The sequence below is a fragment of the Amphiura filiformis genome, chromosome 1 (genome assembly GCF_039555335.1).
Source record: "Amphiura filiformis chromosome 1, Afil_fr2py, whole genome shotgun sequence".
NCBI lineage: Eukaryota > Metazoa > Echinodermata > Ophiuroidea > Amphilepidida > Amphiuridae > Amphiura > Amphiura filiformis.
In genome coordinates this window covers 98701122-98713784 of record NC_092628.1, presented here as the reverse complement: position 1 = coordinate 98713784, position 12663 = coordinate 98701122, and the positions used below count along the sequence as shown (strand labels likewise).

The following is a 12663-nucleotide window of genomic DNA, read 5'->3' as shown; positions in this document are numbered from 1 at the left end:
ATAGATGCTTTGTACAGGCAAATATTGAATATTCATACACATATATAGATGAGATATAACTATGTCATATCAATATGCTGGAAGGTACATCATATTATAACTTTGTTGTTTAAATACCTTACTGCCCTATATCTGATTTGGCATGGTCAAACATGGCGAATACGCATATGTACTGTCAGGTAAATGGCCCAACAATTTGCTATGATGTGACATGTTACCTCAGCTATAATTGAGATATAATTATACTTACTGATTTCACAGTTAATTCCAGTATATCCTGTTAAACAGGCACACACATAGAAGTTGATATTGTTCAGACAAACACCACCATTCCTGCAAGGTCCTGAGGCACATTCATCAATATCTGTTGAGAAATACATGCAGATATACAAACTGTCAGAGCTGATAGCATCAGTGCTATTAACTTAACAAATGAATAAGCATACAATTATAGGTTTATCCCATGTGCCTGCAGGGTGATCCATGAATACTTCTCTTGTGTCAATTCTTGCACACAGGTGCATATGTCCTGATGTCATACCAATGCATGTGTATACTTCACAGATACTCTGACCCTAGCAATCACATACTGTGGTTGGTTTAATTTTTTCAAGTTGTGCATAGTTTATAACATCATATACTTGGGGAATGCTTGTGGGACAAACTCATTGCTTCCATATGTACCATATCGTGTCTAAGAATTAAAGTTAGGAACAGCAGTTTATGCTGTGAAGTAAGATGTTTATAGTTTGTAAGCTTTAATTACAGTTGTTCAAAGAGGAAATGTTACAGCCTTCTTACATCTTCTATTTCACATAATTGTTTTACTGTTCTGGTTTACATTTTTTTTGCATTAAAACAAAGTTGATGTAATTTTTATTTTCTTTGTTTGGTTGGAGCAAGAGCAGTATAATTAACCTACCTGTATCACAAAGAATTCCAGTCCATCCAGGTGCACAGGTACATGTGAAGCCATTTACCAGATCTGTACATGCTCCATTCACACATGGTCCACTAGCACATTCATCAGTATCTGAAAATGACATTTTATGCACATTTAGTCTCCATTTTACATACATACATACATGAGAGCTTTTTGTTACACGCCATTTCAAAAGATCAGAGCGTAAAAAACCAAAACATATGCAAAATATATATGTTAAATAAATATTTCTCAAGCCAGTAAAAGTTAAATGAAATCATTCATTCTGAGTATCTATATTTTCTTAACATTGATACTTACTAATTTCACAATTGACTCCTTCATATCCAGCTGGACATTGACACATGTACCTATTGATGCCATCTAAGCATGTAGCTCCATTTTGACATGGGCCACTAGCACATTCATTGATATCTGAAACATTAAATTGTAACATATTAGTGAGGAATGAAAATCATCATTTAATAAAAGATCCAGTCATTTTTTAGTACTCCCAAATATAAACTAGCTTTTTACAAGAAACCCATTAATATTTCTGGTTAACCTCGCCATTGCACACATTAACAATTTATAAACATAATTAGCATGATTGCACTTACTAGTTTGACAATTTGTTCCAGTCCATCCTGGTATACATGCACATGTATACATGTTGTTACCATTAATACAGAAACCACCGTTTTGACAAGGTTGTGATTCACACTCATTAATATCTGAAAGGGATAACAATAAAGATATTTCCAGTAACACATGGACTTAACTACATGCATCAATATATGAAAATAGATCTACAATCATGGAAAAAATTTAGATGGATGTTTTTCAAATAATGTTCTACACCCTCCTGTAAGCTATCTCTCCCCTTCCCCCACCAATCAATGTTACGGAGTGCAACACAGACTTATTTCCATAATTGTATAATAATACAAATATTTCGCATTACTATGACATGATTACCTTTAATAACAGTTAATAATCAACTACCCGGGTATAGAAAAATGCAGGAGAATCACTCACAGAAACTTCGTCAGAAGTTTTTGCCTAAAATTGTTGCAATAAGGTCCCCCCAAAAAGTGTAAATTTGGCCTCACATGGTTTTAAAAAAATAAGGTCGGTCGGTGGATTACCTTTTTTTTTTTTTTTTAATAAAGCAAAATCTCTTACTGGATAATATACCTGTAGTTGCTAAAATAATGAGTAACTTGCAATATTATGCTATTGTGGTGTTTAATTTACATGTTAAAGCAGGTTTTAATTGATAGCTTTTGTTTGAAAATAAGTATTTTTGGTCAATTAGAATGCAAAAATACAGACTGGGAAAAAAGTTTTTGGATTTTCAGAAATTAGGGCAGGTTTTCTTTTGTACAGGGAAATAATTTTTTCTTCAAAATTAGGGCTGGTCGATTGAAGTCAAACATACACTTACGGGGCCTAATCTGCCTGTATTTGCAATATTTGATTAAGTCTTAACATTTTATATTAAAAACAAATCCTAACCTAATCGAAAAAAACTAACCCTGATCCCAATCTAAAGGGCTGCTAACAGTCATTCTATATCTAGCAAAAAAGGTAAAAAAATAATTTTTTAAATATAAAACAAAAACTCAGCACTTGGGTAGTGTAATTATACAAGGAGAAAAGGAATGATGCATCACACACTAATATTTTTAACATATCACATAAATTACTTACCAATATCGCAATTAGTTCCAGTCCATCCTGGGTTACAGTTACAATCGTAGCGAGCTATACCATTTATACACTGGCCATTTACACATGGGTTGCTTTGACATTCATTAATATCTGTATGTGATATAAAAGCAATTGAAAGTAATTATTTAGTTTAAAATGAAATTATAGTAAAACAGTAACATATAAAAATGATATAGGTGCAGTATATTATTATACATTAGTTGCAAGAGTCCCAACTTCTACTCAAAAGTGGCTGTCTAAACTAAATTTCATAAATCAGAAATGCGTCTTTGTAAAATAAAGGAAAATAAGGCAAGGTCTGGATGTTCCGATGCTGGTGCCCTGTTGGGGGAGGAGGTCAGGGGGTGTAGCCCCTTTGAGGCTGAAGCATTTTCAAGAATGAAGACCAAATTGTTTTAAAAGGGTCCTGTATTTGTTATCAACAATTCTTGACATGTTTTAGATGTCCAATATGGGCTCCAATCAAAATGGAAAAGTGACATCTCTCACAAAAAAGTTACATGCCATGCATCGGGCGTAATAATTGTATATGTGTCGTCTGCATCTTTTTGACCTTTTGCACATTCAACAAGGTTTTTTGTATGAGGCACACAGCAGTGTTGTGCATTTCCACCATGCTTGGGGCATGAATTTGTGATCATAGCACAAAAAAAAAAAAAAAGCACAGTGATTTATAGTGCGCCATGCACAGGCACAACGCCTAGACGTTGATCCACAAGCCTCCGCACACTTTACAGAACTTGATCCGAACATTTGTGATAAGGATGTTGACTACACGAATGAAACAATTATACTTATAGAAAGTGACATATATTTATTTGTGATATAGAAAAGAATGACAAAATGTACAAAAGTATTTTAGGAGTCAATACTTACCAATTTCACAGTTAATTCCTATATATCCTGGAAGACACTGACATGTGTATCTATTGACCCCATCAGTACATGTACCTCCATTACGACAAGGGCTGCTGCTACACTCATTCGCATCTGAAATTAGAAATTGAAGAGCGTGATTTTCATTCCAGATAAAGAAGAAAGGTTTTTATACCTTACTACTACTGTCAGCAGGCTCGTAGCCAGGATTTTTTTTGGGGGTGCTAATTTTGAAAAAGTGGGACCTTTTTTTCAATATTTGGACCTTTTTGGACTAGGGGCATACAAATCTTAAATATCAGGTCAACCAGCATACCATGTACCACAGGGGGCAAAGAGGGAATGAATTGAATAAAATTGTGTTCATCTACTCAGTGATGTAGCCAGGACTTTTGCAGGGGGCAGCAAGGTACATTTCAAGGTGGGGGACAAACTTGGACGAAAGTGGTAAAAAAAAGGCCAATAGGTACAACAAATTTGTCCAAAATGGGCTAAAAAGTACTGTAAATGCATAAAAATCTTAAATATCAGGGCGGCCAGCATCAAACAGGGGCAAGACTTCTCACGGTGGATATGATATGGTGGCAAGAAGACTTGCTTCGATCATGATGTAATTGCAATTTCAAGCCATTGATTTATATGGATAGGATACTACATATTATATTTCTAAATGATAATCTCCTCTCATATACCATTAATCACATTAAATAAAACATTTACATGTTCACAAAATTTACAAACCGCGAAAGACTCTGACCGCGCAAGACGGGTGATCGCTAGTATTATAAATTTTCCTGTAATAAATGCTCTCCATTTGGAAAATGCGACACCCCTGTCCCCTGGGGTATTTAATAAAGGAAATACAGTAAATAATTAGTTACTTCTGTAAAGCGTGTAGTCTTGTGAGTTTGTCAGCCCACTATAAATATCATCCCACAGGTTGGGTCACAGTGCAGAACGATCAATAAATCCAAGGGTTTATTTATCTATTTTAAGTACAGATAACAAATGTTTCTACAGGGTGTCCCAGAATGATTTATACCGGAAAGTTGTATTATTTTAGGTATGAAGGGCATTACTATTGGTAGTATTGTTTTAAATTCTAAAATTAACATATATTTAGCTATCTGAGGAATTTTAGAATTTACAAATTGGACATTTCTAATGGAAGTTGCAGGATATTGTGTAAAAATGGTGAATTCCAAGTTTTGACAAAACTACCTATTTTGAAAACCTGTAAAATTACTAACCGTTCAGCAAAAAGTTATTTGGAAAATGTTATGCCATATATTTGATGTGTCCTGTTCTTACTTCTACTAAATAGTCTATATCTATCGATTATTTATGATCTATCGATTATTTAAGCAATCCTTGTATAGAATAAAGGATTTGTTATGCTTGAGTGACCTTAAACTATTCTTTCTTTGGCTGCAGTTTTGAAGAAAATTATTGCAATGTGTGAGTTTCATCATCCAGAGATGGATTTTCATAAAAGTATAGAGAAGGTTTGTCCTTAGTGTCACAGTATGTATTTATGTCCACAATATATTGGCAAACCCACAGCTGCGTCACGGAGAAGATAAAAATTTTCCCTGTAATAATGACATTTTTGGGTAAAAATTATGGTAAAAATCACATAAAAAGTATGTTTTTCCACCTAAATATCTGAAGTCATATTGAAATGTTTCACTTAATTCCATATCAAGAATTATTCAGCGTTGTAAGCTCTACACCTGTGCCAAATTTGGTGTATTTCCAATAAAAGAATGTAGGATTTCTCCAATATATTGCAGGGTGCAGTCGGACGATGGTGATAAAGGACCCATGTGTTATGAATCCTTTGCGCTGTCAGTAATAGCAATATCACATCAAAACGAATCATGTTATTTCCCTGAACGTCACAGACTAAGTAGAAGACATATGTGTCATTGTATTGCACTTATTAAAATTAGATACACTGTTGAATATATATTTGACATTTTGTTCAAACGCGGTATAAATCATTCTGGGACACCCTGTATAGTGTTATTTGTTATAACTACCATTATATCTTGGATCTCTTTCTCTCTTCTTTCACTTCACATATATTTTATTTTGTTGGTATTTTATTCAATTATTATCAATTTAAGCATTAATAGCCAACATTTGTACTTACTATCTTGACAAAATATTCCAGTAAATCCACTTGGGCAAATACAGCTAAACTGGTTGATACCATCTATACATACGCCACCGTTTTGACAAGGACCAGATGCACATTCATCAATATCTGAAAAATTAAAGGATATTTAGCTGTCAGATATTTTCTCAGCAAAATAAATTTCCATGTGATCCAAAAACTAACAAGTTTTGATCTATATCTAAAATAATAGTTTCTTCATGATGAGAGCTTAATCGGCACGCAATGACAATTGCGTCAAGCGTACAACACCTACCACACATGCTTTGGGTAGCGCTGCATTTCCTGTGCATACACAATCAATCGCGCTATTGTATTAATATTCCACTAAACTTGCGACATTACGCAGTGCACACAGTACGGTCATACTCTCAGGATCAAGAAATTAATATTTTCGGTATAATAAATTCCCATTTTAGCTTGCAAATTGCACATATTTGTGCTAAAGGTGCATATTTTTTCCTGAAAATTTATCTTTCACTGTCAATGATCCTAACTTTTATTGAGCCCAAACTAACTAACCCCTATTTATTTGGGCGCAATCTGTATGATCCCCTATATTTGAAGAAACTTACACTGGTAGACCCATTAAGTTGTACTCTAGTAGGCACAGGTATTTACTTTAATATTTGAGTGCTTCACATCCCTGGGATTAAACCATTACTTTAGTCAGTCATAAAATGATATCATTACATTTGTGATTCAACAACTCTTCCTATACCTTTGTACAGGAGCCAGCCGTTGTTAAACCGTGATGAACCCACACTTTTACTGTAGCGTATATGCGAGCGCGAGCGAGACTACGCGTTACGCGAGCGCGCGTAAAATTCGTGATGCCTGGAACCTTTGTGCGTATGCCAGCTTACAAGTTGAATTCAGTATTTTTCGGTAGCGGCTAAACATTGCCGTTTTATTCTGTAGTTTTATTGCTGATATCAAAAGAGAAATCATCAAAGTTTTTGTAAGGCTGAGTGGCAATGATTAACTGATATTCCTCGTAAAATAATCGTGAATTATACGATATTTAGCTTCTTTTCGTTGTTGAAAGGGATTCAATCATGTTTCACGTTGTTCATCACCGTTTAACAACTTCGCGTCCGGCGCGTCTGCGTGTTTACTTACTCGGGCAGCTAAAGCTGCCCTCGCGAAGTAAACCACGCAACGACGCGGCCGCATCGTTGTTAAACGGTGATGAACAACGGTGAAACATGATTGAATCCCTAATTCAGTTATTCTCAACTTACTTATTTCACATCTTAAACCAGTATACCCTGGCACACAGTTACATGTGTATTGATTGATTCCATCTACGCATTGACCTCCATTTAAGCAAGGAGAAGATGCACACTCATTGATATCTGAAAAACAAGAACATTGATAGCTTTAATTAATATGGTACAGGGGACTAGACACCTAAACAGTCTCAATCTATCTTGTTACACAGAATTATATAATAGGCTGAGGCAACCTGCACTATAGTGTGAATAAAAGCAATGTTGCCTTTTATTCACCTTATATAAAATGGTCTAAGCTGCACACCAGTAAATCTAAAATGACTACCCAATCTTTTATAAGCAAGCAGTGAAGGGTATTGATTTATTTTCAAAAGGTCTCGGGATTCTTGAGACAGAGTTACATTGTTAACAGAAGGTTTTTTAATTATCACATTAATTTCTTACAACAAGATGAACATGTTTCGCCATTCCTCTGAAGAATACTAGTGCATGTGATACACTACATTGCATTGATTATCTCTTGGGGGTTTATCCTTGACATACACAAGCCTCCCTCTTTAAGGTGTTGGTGTGTTTGAAGCAAGGGATAGTTATCTGCATGTAAGAGTTATTTATATTAGCCTCTCCTGTTGGCTTTAGTAAATGCTCAACCTGGGCATCCACAATTTCCAAGGGATTTCTGGATATGATCTTTTCCCTCCGGAATGTCTAGATTTGTGCATCAGCAGCCATTAATAAGAAAGGGTGTCACACGCATGGGATTAGGCATTACAAGAACCTCCCCAAGGTCTGACGTCACACCATCATCAATCAGATGCCTGATGAATTCCGTTTCCAACTGTCACATGCATGGGATTAGGCATTACAAGAACTTCCCCAAGGTCTGACGTCACACCATCATCAATCAGATGCCTGATGAATTCCGTTTCCAACTGTCACACGCATGGGATTAGGCATTACAAGAACCTCCCCAAGGTCTGACGTCACACCATCATCAATCAGATGCCTGATGAATTCCGTTTCCAACTGTCACATGCATGGGATTAGGCATTACAAGAACCTCCCCAAGGTCTGACGTCACACCATCATCAATCAGATGCCTGATGAATTCCGTTTCCAACTGTCACACGCATGGGATTAGGCATTACAAGAACTTCCCTGAGGTCTGACGTCACACCATCATCAATCAGATGCCTGATGAATTCCGATGGTTTCAGATGCAACATAGCAAAGTGAGTTGCAGATTTTAGTTTCAGTAATAGATAAGATTTAATTTACAAAATAATGTTTTGAACTAATGGATGAATAATCTTAATCAAGATGCAACCTAAAGCAGTTCTGTAAAATTGGTTTTTTTAAACTGTGATATAAAATTAATATGTTCCACTGGAGAACTTGCAAAATTTGATAACCTTGACCATGCTACCGTAAGCAATTTAAGTTTGACAAACATGTACATGTACATTGATTTAAGAAAAATAAAACAGGGAGAAGCAAACTCATATCAGCAAACTGATTAAACCTAGAGGGCCTTTGTTTGCACATGAACACAGCTATACCCGCATGTTTATAGAGGGCCCTTAATACTATTCGACACATATGCATAAAAATATAATGCTCAAGTGCTATCCGTGTCCCAACTCTGATGAGCCCTGAAGCTGCTTTATACACTGAGAAAAAGGAAGGCCCTTAGTTTTAACATTTGGGCACTGTATTGTGAATTTGGCAACAAAATTCAAAACCCATCGCCCATGGGCCCATCCCCTAAACCATACCATATTAACACAAAAGGAATAACATATGGAAAATGTAACCATTGTTTGGTAACCACCAATTTGAATGCTTCTCTGTTCCCAGGACTGATCTGAATTGTATATTGTTGTTGTAGCATTAATTAAAAGGGCATTTTGTGATCCACAGCCTCATCCCCACTTTTCTCAAAAAAGATTTTTATACCACTGGAAACCTCTGGCTACATAATGTTTATGTACCAAATATTTCTTACAAATTAATTTGTTTAAAAAAAATATTGTGAAATTTGAATTTCGTTCTGGTATACCAGAACGAAATTACAACACATTGTCTATGGAGCAGTGTAATACACATAATCATGCATAATTCGCAACTGCAAAATCGGAATCAACTGAAATTTTGGGAATAAGCTTTTTCCGTGGATATCTACTGAAAAATGTCATAAAAAGAGGATGCTAGGATCATGAAATACTCCTTTAAGGAAAGTTTGAAATAGTAAATCCATTGATAACAACTTACTAATTTGACAGCGATCTCCTTCCCATCCTGGGAGACATGAGCAGAAATACCTGTTGATACTATCTATACAGACACCTCCATTGAGACAAGGGCTAGATGCACATTCATCAATATCTGAAAATGTGCAGAGAAAAACATATTTTTAGTAAGGATATTTGTGGGTGCTTGTGGAGGGAGAGTATGTAGGAGTGTGCACATGGGGTAATCACCATTTAAAGACATATAGCATGTTCTCACACCTATTACCTCCAACTGCAGACCATCTAATGATATATGTTCTCCAGCACTCAATCCCCCTAGGTAAGTACCATACAGTCATATTGTATCTTAACTTTGTGTTAAACAGTTATTTAAAATATGGTGTAAATGTCCATGGTATGTCAATGGAAAAACACTGTCTACATGCACTTATATCCTACACATCATTTATCAATGATTTATATAGAAACAATGTATAATACAGGGTTGCTGTTCTGTGTCTTTATAAACACCCTCACCAATCAATAACCAACAATTGAGAAGTTGCTGGAAGATGTTACTACATCAGAAATAGAATAAAATGCAAGGTAAACCACATCCACAGTAGGCCTACTAGTTATTATTAAAGTTAGAGGTGTAGAAGTTATAATAATCATCGGTTAGAAGAATAAAACTCTATATATGACTGGACACCACGAATCAGCCGTAAAGTCGGCCCCAGCCAATTTTGTTTTATTTCGTGTTTTCAAAATATATATCAAATTATCATAAGATTTAAAATGGTATATCATTTGACTTCAAAAGATACCCAGAAGCGGGATTGTGGTTTGTTGAACTCTTTTCCTTCAACAAATTTAATATGCTTTGCAGAAGACAGAAGATTGTCAGCAAATGAGGAAGTCTTCAGCAGGATCAAGAAGGGTTGGCAGCTCTGTCAGTTACCTTTACCATTGTTTGCTCAAAAAGGCAATTCGGAACTGAATCAAAAAATTATATATAACAATATGCCTGTGTGATTTTCATGAAATCCATTTTTATTTTATAGATACACCAGCACATGATGCACCCAATGATTTGATAGTAGTAGTTACATGTGAGTTTGTGGTTAAGTGTGTAAAGGGGGTGTATGTATGTGTAGGGGTGTCTGAGCATATGTGTACACATTCACTTACTGATTTCACAGTTGACGCCAGTATATCCAGGTTGACACTGACATGTGTAGAATCCAGCTCCATCAATACAAACACCACCATTTTGACATGGCATACTGTCACATTCAGGAGTTTCTGTAAAAAAATAGCGGACAAAAAATGAGTTAGCAATAAGCTTTTACGTTGTCTTTAGTCAATAGATTGTAAATCTACATGCTTTTTCAAAATTGACAAAATTTTATTTACAATAGTTGAGTTTGGACTACCAATAGACATTAGATTAAGTTGAAGACAGCCAATTGTAGCCAATTCCTGCCTAGCCAGAACCATCTATCAGTTATGATAACATACATGTAAAGCCAACATTATATTCACTCCGGTTGCTAGCAACAAGCTACTGATATTTAACCATGTACTGATTTGTTCATTATCTATTACAAATTAGGCAGTTCGGCAAAAATGTAAATCTAAAAACTTTTACGGTCTACATAATTTTGGGAAACAAATTTTTGTGATGCGAAGAATAGGATTGTCCGCACTCCAATAAAACATTGAGTTTTGTTTACGTTAAGGGTGTCAAATGAAGTTAATTAGTTTCAAAAGCACTGAAAGGGCCTTTCAGACTAATCAACTCCAATAAGGTTGCAATATTTTTGACTCACAGGTCAATTTTTTTTCTGATATCCGCTCACTCATATCATTACATATTCAATTTTATAGGGGGTCTCCCCATCAGTCTGAAACACCATCAGTCCGAACCACAGCTAGTCCAAATTTTTAGGGTTAGGGTTATGGTTAGGTTTAGGGTTAGGTTTAGGGTTAGGTTTAGAGTTAGGATCAGGGTTAGGGTTAGCGTTAGGTAAGCTTAAAATTCGGACTAGCATGGTTCGGACTGACAGGGTTTCGGACTGACGGGGTGTACCTTTTTATAGTTGGCCAACATCTTGAGCCTATTATAGTGGCCATTATCTTGTTTATATAATGATGACAATGATGAGTGGTAGCTTAGTGTTTATTCATAGACCCCCTGTGGAGTAACGTGTAGTCCTACAGATGGAGATGTTATTTATTGTAGTCCTACTAGGAGACATGCATTAACATGTAATCATATGGGGGGGGGGAGAAGCTATTTCTCTTTTTCAAAAGTAGTCTGACAGGGCAAATTTGTTTTACTGTGTACACCTCCCAGTGGAGGAAGAGATCTTGTTACAGTCAATGTAGTCCTACATTAGAATACTGATGAGGCCTACTGTTAGTCTTACAAGGAGGAAATTTTACATTCCTCCCCTCACATCTTCAGCAATTTAATCTTAATAGGCCACAACGTGCAAAGATTTTTTTTACATGTGTACTGTATCCATCCCTAATGTATCATGCTCGCACACTTTATCACCTCAAGTGACATCATTTCAAGTGATGAAAACACATTAGATATTTCATTAAAAATTAGAAGGAGAATATATCAGCCACATACCCTAAAAATCATCAAATAAAAATTCAAGCAACAGATCAAGTATGTAAAGGGAGCTGCAATGAATGGCATCATACACATCCCAATTTTGTGGAGAATCCTAATTTAGTTGCTTACATCGTAAAGACATGAATAAACAAAGGTAATACCGTAAACCTCGTCTACAAGCATATAGAGTACTTCTAATGAAAGCTAAATCATTCCAGGCGCCATTATGGAGTTTCAGCAAATATATTACAGATCCAAGCATATACAAACAAGTATCATTGTAAGACCAATCTATTGCATTGGTATATTTACGCTTGTTTCGTATCTGCGAATTAATTAAGCTTTCATCAAAAACACTATATACGCTTGTAGACGAGGTTTTACGGTATGTTATATATGTTTTTCATTCAATTACTGACATGTAAAATTAAAAAAGGACAAAAGGCTCCATTTGAAAATATCACTTCAAGGGATGTTATCTTAAATATCTTTAATTAGAAAACAATTAATTTGTCTCACCTGTTTCACAGTTGCGTCCAGTAAATCCCGGTAAACAAGTACATGAGTAATCAAACACCGCGTCTGTACAAGTACCGCCATTCAGACAAGGATCAGTTAAACATGAATCCACATCTAAGTAAGCCAAAAAAAAGATAATGGTAAATATGATAAATGTTTTTGCATACAAGTATTGGGCTATTCTGGTTGAAATCCATACACCCCCTATGGAAGACATGACCTTAATCTTCAACACAGGGGTGTAGATTTCAAATGGGGTTACTCATTCACAGGTAACCCATTTGAAATTCACACTCCTTGTGTGAAAGATTAACATCATGACTTCCATAGGGGTGTAA

General features: G+C 35.6%; 1 protein-coding gene across 1 annotated transcript in view; it reads right to left on the bottom strand.

Annotated features, from left to right (window-relative positions):
• Positions 1–12663, bottom strand: part of LOC140159523 (uncharacterized) — a 37841-nt gene that overhangs the window by 24711 nt on the left and 467 nt on the right. The window contains 11 exon segments of the mRNA XM_072183015.1: positions 251–364; positions 923–1033; positions 1244–1357; positions 1543–1656; positions 2636–2746; positions 3533–3646; positions 5688–5801; positions 6956–7069; positions 9218–9331; positions 10369–10482; positions 12326–12439. Coding sequence (XP_072039116.1) covers positions 251–364; positions 923–1033; positions 1244–1357; positions 1543–1656; positions 2636–2746; positions 3533–3646; positions 5688–5801; positions 6956–7069; positions 9218–9331; positions 10369–10482; positions 12326–12439 — 1248 coding nt within the window.